The sequence below is a fragment of the Myotis brandtii genome, unplaced genomic scaffold (assembly GCF_000412655.1).
Source record: "Myotis brandtii unplaced genomic scaffold, ASM41265v1 scaffold363, whole genome shotgun sequence".
NCBI classification, from domain to species: domain Eukaryota; kingdom Metazoa; phylum Chordata; class Mammalia; order Chiroptera; family Vespertilionidae; genus Myotis; species Myotis brandtii.
The window spans coordinates 3,710,345-3,718,856 of record NW_005363938.1 but is presented as its reverse complement, the minus strand read 5'-3'; the positions used below and the strand labels follow the sequence as shown (position 1 = coordinate 3,718,856).

Genomic DNA, 8,512 nt, shown 5'->3' with positions numbered 1-8,512 from the left:
CCAGTGATGGTCCTATCATCCCAAATTCACAAAATGTCGAGAGGAGGCTATTTGGAGATGTGCTAAAAAGAGTAAAGATTTGGTAGTTTTTAGGTCCGGTGCTTTAATGCCAATTCATCTTCCACACAGTTGCCATTTATTTAGCCTCACCTGAGGATATATCTATTGACTTTAGAGAGGAAGGAGGAGAGAGAGAAATATCGGTGTGAGAGAAACATTGATTGGTTGCCTTCCATATACGCCCCGACTGAGGATTGAACCTGCAACTTAGGTGTGTGCTCTGACCAGGAAAGGAACCTGCCACCTTTTGGTGTATGGGATGACTCCAACCAACTGAGCAACCCAGCCAGGTCTAGTTGTCATTTAACAATCAGATCATGATCAATCCTATTTGAAGCCCTCTCGGCAGGTTCCAGTTTGCCTACAGCATAAATCACAAACTTGTAAGGCAGTTTATACCTGGCCATCTGCTCCAATTCTACTCCTCTACCCTACTTCCCAATTCCAACCCAGCCATTCTGAGACTTCTGTTCATCTTTATTCCATGCCTCCTAGTTCTTGGAGCTGTTGTAAAGCTAGAATATCTGCTGCCCATTCACCCTAACATTTTATGGTTCAGGTAGACCTAGATCCAACCCCCCCCCCTTTTTTTTTTACTTTTAAAACTAAAAAAATAAAGATTGAGTCAATTTAAGATTGAACTTCGTCTTCTCATTTGTGAAGTGGGGGTAATAGTATAGATCTCATAGGTGCAGTATATGATCCCATTTGTTTTGTGAATTCAATAAATTAATCTACAGGAAGCACTTAGTGGCAGTCACGAATTAGAAGTTGTTAGACTTCACGACACATCAAATTGCACTTTCTCTGTGAAAGCTTTAGCAACATCCCAGGCCACCTGCATTTCCACAGCACTTCATATTGGCAAACTAATGGCACATTGGCTGGTATTGTGTTAAGATTTCTGTTTCAAGGCAGGAACGTACTTTTGTCCCCTCACTACCTGGTACATGATATTCTGTTAAGTGAATGGATGAATGAATTAAGTGTATAAAGAGATAGTGGATATTGCTATTTTCCTATTTATGATAAAGCTCTTAAAGTGAATTTATTCACTTAACTCCCCACTATTGCTAAGGCGCTCAAAGTGAATTCCACAGTTTTAGCAAACAAAACATGTAAGTGCAGAGGAACCAGTTCTTCAAGGAAATGTTCATTTAAAAACCAAATGGTCCTTTGTAATATATATTTAACGAGAGAATTCTATATCCCTGAGATCTCCAAATTGGGAGCTTTGCTTTCCTGCGGTTCACTTAGGATTTGAGAAGTGGTGTGTTAGGCAGAGGCTTTATACTAAGGAATGTTAATGTTGATGAGCACTCGCTCTGCCTTACCCTCACAATAACTTTTTTTAAAAAATATTTTTTTTATTGATTTCAGAGAGGGAGAGAGAGAGATAGAAATAGAAACATCAGTGATGAGAGAGAATCATTGATAGGCTGCCTACTGGGCAATCAAGCCCGCAACCCGGGCAAGTGCCTGACCAGGAATCGAACCTGGGGCCCTTTAGTCCTCAGGCCCATGCTCTATCCACTCAGCAAAACCGGCTAGGGCTCCTCATAATAACTTTTAAGAGGCAGGTATTATTATTATCCTCAGTTTATATCTGAGGAAAGTTCAAAGAGGATGAGACATACAAACTGGTTCTTGTCCTGGTGTAGACAGGCAGATAAAAGCCACCCGCTCCGAATCCTGAGTGTTTATTTAGAAACATTTGTGACTTTCTTCCAAATGTTTTTCCCCAGAACTCACAAGAAACGCCTGGAGCCTTAGTAAATAATTTCTAAAATTTAGGGAGGGTCAAAGAGGAACAACAGATTACAAAAAATATTTTTGACTGCTTTGAAAATGTAATGTATACACACATTTCAAACAACAAAACAAACTTGTATAGGGAGAAAAGCAAGTCTTCCATCCCAGTTCCTAATGCCCTTCCCCAGAGGTAATAACCGATTTCTGTGGGTCTTTCCAGAGACACTATAAATACGCAATATTAAAATTTATTCTAAATGGTGAAGTTATTGCAATAAAAATTAGCAAACATAGGCCCTTGTTGTCAGTTTTTTATTTTACAGATTAAGTGCTACAAGGGAATGGACCAGTGGTTCTCAACCTTCTGGCCATTTAAATACAGTTCCTCATGTTGTGACCCAACCATAAATTATTTTCGTTGCTACTTCATAACTGTAATGTTGCTACTGTTATGAATCGCAATGTAAATATCTGATATGCAGGATGGTCTTAGGCGACCCCTGTGAAAGGATCCTTCGACCCCCAAAGGGGTCGCGACCCACAGGTTGAGAACCGCTGGATGCCTTCCCTCTCTATCCTCTACCCATGGCCTCACCTGGTAAGGTCGATGCTATCTACTCTCTATTGCCCATGCCTGAGGAGGCTCCGCCCTTTACCCCTCCTTCCACAGTCTTTCCCCGCCGGGCCCTGGTGGTGCTTTGAAAATCTCGCGAGATCCTGTCCGCTTCCCATAACTCCGTGCGCTCGCCCCTCCCGTTCTCTTTCCGCCATCGGTCCTTGCCGGTGAGTACCTCTGTCTGGGCAATCCAGCGTCATCCGTCGGCTATCGGCGCCATCCTGCAGTCTGAGACTCGACTTCTGTGATCTGCGAGGATTCTGGGCCGGGGATACGGGCCTTGAGGAGCCTGGGCAGGCGTAGGGGAAAGTCGTGCTCGGTGCCCCACGCTCAGTACCCGGGAGCTGCCTTATCGGGCCCAGGCCGCAGCGCGGGCGGGAACCGGAGAGGCGGTCGCCCCGCGCGGTCAGCGGCGCCGGGATCTCCCCGAAGTGGCCGAGGCGGCGGGAAGCGTTGGGCACGGGGACTGTCGTGGGCCGCGCATTGCTGCGGTCGCGCTGGGGGCTAGTGAGGCTGGGGGCTCGGCAGGAAGTACTGCTGGGGAGGCAGGCAGTTCGCTGGGAACTAACCTGGACCTTCGGTGCTCGAGGGCTTCCCCTCCATCACTTGGTTGAGCTTTAGGAAGCAGATTGGATCCCTGCCAACCTGCTTGGCGCTTAAGGCTTGATTTGGATTCCGTCCTCACTTTCCAGAACTTGGTCAAAGTGTCTTGCAGTTTGTGCCCATGCGGAGAGAGTCCGCTCTGGTGCACTGTTCGCCACTGATACACTTCCTGTTGGACACAATGTTGTGGCACAGAGACCGACGTTTTCTCTTTAATAGACACGGGCGTTGGGTGGAAAGTAGTACCTTTTTGTATATTAGGACAAGACTGACATTGGGTTAGTGGATCAAGGGACAGTGTTAGTACAGGGGCTGCTGGATTTCAGAAGTCAGGAGAACGTCGTCGGTGACTCCCGGCTCCCGTGCGGAATAGCGGACGGACCGTGTCTGACATTTTCGTTCAGGTAGCCGACATTCCGCTGGGGATCCTGGGGAACAGTCCTGCTGAGAAATAGGAAAACTTGGATCATGATAGAGGCAGAAAAAGGGATGTGAAGGGACTGGGTGCCTGTTGACGGTAGCAGTGACGGTAAACTCTTGTTTTGTCTTCCCCCAACAGCCATAATGGTGCGCATGAATGTCCTGGCTGATGCTCTGAAGAGTATCAACAATGCCGAAAAGAGAGGCAAGCGCCAGGTTCTCATCAGGCCGTGCTCCAAAGTCATCGTCCGGTTTCTGACCGTGATGATGAAGCATGGTAAGTTGCTGTGTTCTGTGTGCCTGGGGACCGTTGGCGATGGACCTGGGCTGTGCCTGGAACGGCCTGGAGAGATGATGCTGTTGAGGAAGCACTGAGGATGTTAGGACTGTTGGAAGGAGAGGTGAAGTTTGTGACTTGCTCTGCTAGGTGTTTGGGGATTAAAATGGCCCTTCACCTGCGATGAGGCATCGAAGGGGCTCCTGAGCTCATCCAAGAGCTTGGGGTGGAAAGGGTGGTTGCATGGCTTGGGCACAGGGTTGCCTTTGGAAGTGGGAAGGTCTGAAGGGGCAAGGGCACATAATCCACTTGGAAGAATTGCAGGCTGGGTTTTGGGTGCTGCCCCCTGAATTTTCAGTATTAGGCTGTAAAGATTAGTTCTGGTACAGAGCCACTCTCTTTCCCTAAACTTCTTAGAGAAACGTTAACTGAGATGAGGGAAAAGAATCTAGTAGGCAGACAGAAGGAATACTAGGAGAGTAAATATTTAGGTCTCCCAAATTGATACCTGCCATTTAATACAGTTCGTTATGTTCTGTAGGTTACATTGGCGAATTTGAAATTATTGATGACCACAGAGCTGGGAAAATTGTTGTGAACCTCACAGGCAGGTTGAACAAGGTAAGAATTTAGTATTTTCCACCTTTAAGAATTATCTAACATGGTTTGACGTCTTGTAATTGCCCTTGTAAAGCTGAATAGTGGTGGTGTGCTTGTTTTACCTAGTTAGGTGAAGACTTTAGGAATTGATTAAAATCATTAAATTTTATATCACATTTTACTTGCATTTGTTCTCCAGGATTGCACTTGCTGTAGAATTGTTGACCTAGGGTTTGTGGAGTGTGGGCTGTCTAAAGGGAGATATGGGAGGGTTGGGGTGAAACTGGTGGTACTAGTAGTTGAATGTTACTGTAGTGCCTGCCTCACTGGCTTGAACTTGGGTGGCCAAGGCACTAATGCTCTCAGTGTATAAACTTTTGTGCCTTCCTCTCATGGTGATTGTGTTGGGTTTTTAGACAGAATGAGGTTCTCTATCAATATTACTACTTCTCTATTTGCTGTGTGTGTCTCTGAGGTCTGTGTTCCCTTTCAGTTTGAGTTGTCAGCATAACCTAGTAGATGCATTTGATTTATTTGGCTTTGTGGTTTAACTGATTGCAGGTATTTTGGGAGCAGGTGTCTGTAAGCTAGTCAGGGTCCCTGAGCTGCTACCCTGCTTTCTGTTCATGTTTGTAGCTTTCAGATTTGCAGGGAGTCTGAACTCCTGTAGTCCAACATACATATGGGGCGGGGGCTCAGAAATTGAATCCTGGTTAGAGGCAGAGGTCAGATTGATTGGTAAGGTTATTTCCTTATCCAGATTTCTTTTACAAAGTTGCTCCCTGTAGAATGAACTTGCTTCATGTGTGGGTAGACACGGTGTTGGATGAAAACTCCTGGATATGAGGCCTTCATGAGAGATTTGAAGAGTTGTCCAGAGTAACTAAGTATGTTGTTTTATTCTAATTGTAATCATTAGACCACAACCCCAAAGTAAGATTTAGATTCACTCATTGTTCTTGAAGTAGATTCAGTGTGTCCTTGAAGTAGAAGGTATGTCAGTGTTTTTCCTATTTTTTAGGAGTTAGGAAGCTGGAATCTGAGCTCTGTTAAGGTCTCTCGGTTACTTAGTAACCAGTGGGAGACAATTTTATAGCATATCTTCAAACTCCTCAGAAGATTGCATTTCTATAAAATTAAAACATTTCTCTTTACATTGGAGAAATGCTGCGTACCAAATTCTTCTTGAACATTTCGCTGTACATAATAGTTTGAGAAGTAAGTTTGAACAGAGCATTTCCCTAATGGAACTCATTTGTGGCATTCTTGTTCTGTGGTATACTAGATTGACAAATTCTGGCTAAAAGGTAGGTTCTGCCACTTTCCTGTCTGACCGGGCAAAACCAGTATCAGTTTCTCAAGATTCATCTATTAGGGAAGGGTGTGCTGGTAGTTTAATTCAACTAGTTGAAGGAGAGCAACTTTTCTGCTGGAATAAAAAACCTGGGTGCTGTGGAGTGGAGGCTCAGAAAGGTCTTTCGCTATAGGTTGCTTAGAGAACTGATTTTCTCTCTCACTGTATTTTTTTCAGTCCAGTGTGGGATTGCCCTTGGCAATCAAGTGGCATCGTAGCTGGTAGGATATGAAAGGAGTACTTGAGCAGGTTTCCTGAGAGGCCTGTTTTCTGTTTCTGTGGATTCAAATCTCTACCGGCCGGGGGAAGTGTAATTCCTCCAAAACTTGAATGAGCTCTAACCTCATAATCTCCTTTCGTTTTACTGTTAAGTATCTTAGAATTTTTTAATGGTTGTCTTGTGTGGGTGTGCACACAACTGTCTACCTGTTTTCTTAGTCCTCTGGAGTTTACACTTGGATGATACTAACCCTTTGATGATACTAATTCTCACATTGTTTCTTGTGTGTGAAATAGTGAAGGCGTGCCTGCATTGATATTGTTAGGAGTTCTGGTGATTTATAGAGCACTGGGTCATATTGGGCTCTTTTAAAGACATTCTTTTCCAGCTTGCATTTTCTAAACCCAGCTAGTTTAGTCAGATCTTGTATGAGCCCCAGGGCAAACTCATGTAGCTTGTTAGTGGAGGTTTGAACATACATTGTATTTTAGGATTTGTGTGTGATTGCATAAAATACTGTGCTTTGGCTCTTGGAGAACTTGTACTGGTAGGACAGTTGGCTGTGTCTCAGTAGCAAACGTGGGATAGCATTAAGAACTGCTCTTTCTGATTCCCATCCATTTTGTCAGATTAGTTTGGGAAAGTTTGCCTGGGGTTGTAGGATAGTGTGCCTCAGAAATGTTTAGTGGTACTTTATTGGTGAGGAGCAGTGAGTGTTCTTAGATTTTAGGATAGTGCCTGTGGAGTTTGTTTCTTAGGAATTCTAATGTTTTGCATATTTCATATATAGATGAAGGTTTTGAGACCCTACACATTCATGCCTTACTATGAAAAAAAAAGTTTTGACTTTTTTTTGTCTAAGAATTTGTTCTGTGACAGCCTTCCAGCCCATGGGGGAATGGTGCACACTGGTGACCTAACACTGCCATGTGTGTTGCCTTGTGTTCTTTTATTGACTTTCTCAATACTTTGTTTTTCTTCCTGGGCTGGCATAGTCATAATTCTGTATATTTTTCAAATGGCATTTATATCAAATATTGTACAGAATAGTTATCCATTAAATTTTGAGTTGATTGGTTTACATGACTGTTAAGCAATTATAAATACTGTTTTGTGTTACTATTTTTTTATTATTGATGAAGTATGAACAGTGTTTTATGTTATGTTTTTACAGTGTGGAGTAATCAGCCCCAGATTTGATGTGCAACTAAAAGATCTAGAAAAATGGCAGAACAACTTGCTTCCGTCCCGTCAATTTGGGTGAGTCGATTTTCCTCAGTTAAAATAAGTTAAGACTAAGGATTGCTGTGATGAAGTTCGATGAGCTGAGTTTTTGTTGTTGCAGCAGTAGAAATTGTCTACCTTCCCAACCAGCTTGACTCAAGGACTTGGCTCATGTGTAGCTGCATTACACGTGTTAGGGCTAGGATTCAGATTCTGAGAGGCATGTGAGAGCTGAGGCTGAGAGACAGCAGATTGTATCCCCATTAGTGTCTATTCTTTTTGTTTATGTTTGATGTGATCCCCTCCTAAGGCCGAATTACTAAGTGGCAGAAACAAGTCCATCAAGTTTATAGCAATACTTTGATGCTTAAACTCCATGTCGCCTTTCCTGAGAGGAGAAAGTGACATTTTGAAAATAAGGAATGCAGCTTTCAATTAAGCTTAATAGCATTGTTTCTCAGTGTTAGCTCAGGGCAGAGCTGTGTGGCTGAGGTCTCTGGATCGAAGTCTTTTATTAGTTTAAATATTTTTATTGATTTCAGAGAGAAAGGAAGAGCAGGGGAGGGAGGGAAAGAGCTAGAAACATCGATGAGAGAGAATCATTGATCGGCTGCCTCCTGCACGCCCCACACTGGGCATCAAACCTACAACCTGGGCATGTGCCCTGACTGAGAAACGAACCATGACCTCCTGGTTCATAGATCGATGCTCAACCACTGAGCCATGCCGGCCGGGCTGGATCTGAGTTTTGTTTCCGGTGCATGGCCAGCTTGTGGAGCCAGTGTTAGTTTCTGTGTCTGTTACAGGAAGATGACTTAAGCACTGATGAATGTTGGTGCCTTTCTGTACCAGAAATTGGCTTTATGTTGAACTATTTAGGAAAAACTCACCAGCATTTTTTTTTAACTTTCTATAGTTTCATTGTACTGACAACCTCAGCGGGCATCATGGACCATGAAGAAGCAAGACGAAAACACACAGGAGGGAAAATCCTGGGATTCTTTTTCTAGGGATGTGATACATATGTGGAAATAAAATGCCTCAAAGGACTCTGGTGCTTCACTCAGTCGTTTTGAACTTGACAGCAGAGTGGCAGGAGCTCCTGCAGCGGTGCGCAGCCTTTGTGTTATTTGGTGAATGCCGTTTCCCTGAAGTGACCAAGAAAGTCTTGTGATAACTCACCCATCACGCTCATGCTCAGCAGAGGATGGCGTCCGGCCCTGGATGGTTGCATCTGGGTTGGGGTCCAGGCGGTGAAGCTGTCTCCCTTTCTGGAGTCTTATGTCAACCCTGGAAGGAGTGGTGCCTTTCCTGTTTTTAGCTTGACATAGTGCTCATTTCAGGCCCTGTTAACTGTCCTGAAAATACATGGTTAACTATGACAGC

At 44.0% G+C, this 8,512-nt stretch overlaps 1 protein-coding gene across 4 annotated transcripts; it reads left to right on the top strand.

Annotated features, from left to right (window-relative positions):
* Nucleotides 1-2,488: 2,488 nt before the first annotated feature.
* RPS15A (ribosomal protein S15a) lies at nucleotides 2,489-8,176 on the top strand. 4 transcript variants are annotated; one of them, XM_005871997.2, is made up of 5 exons: nucleotides 2,489-2,595; nucleotides 3,591-3,728; nucleotides 4,270-4,349; nucleotides 7,077-7,162; nucleotides 8,043-8,176. In XM_005871997.2, exons 2-5 carry the CDS (start codon nucleotides 3,596-3,598, stop codon nucleotides 8,134-8,136), a joined length of 393 nt encoding a protein of 130 aa, XP_005872059.1. In that variant the 5' UTR covers nucleotides 2,489-2,595; nucleotides 3,591-3,595; the 3' UTR covers nucleotides 8,137-8,176. The 4 variants fall into 4 exon arrangements, with proteins under 4 accessions (XP_005872059.1, XP_014399902.1, XP_014399901.1 ...); XM_014544416.1 differs by lacking the exon at nucleotides 2,489-2,595 and adding an exon at nucleotides 2,704-2,725; XM_014544415.1 differs by lacking the exon at nucleotides 2,489-2,595 and adding an exon at nucleotides 2,814-2,833.
* Nucleotides 8,177-8,512: the final 336 nt, after the last annotated feature.

Bases quoted from the DNA above. Each gene is read 5' to 3' on its own strand.
- RPS15A (XM_005871997.2), top strand. From the start codon at position 3,596: ATGGTGCGCATGAATGTCCTGGCTGATGCTCTGAAGAGTATCAACAAT. The intron at 4,350-7,076 runs GTAAGAATTTAG...ATGTTTTTACAG, and splicing joins TCACAGGCAGGTTGAACAAG to TGTGGAGTAATCAGCCCCAG. The intron at 7,163-8,042 runs GTGAGTCGATTT...AACTTTCTATAG, and splicing joins CTTCCGTCCCGTCAATTTGG to TTTCATTGTACTGACAACCT.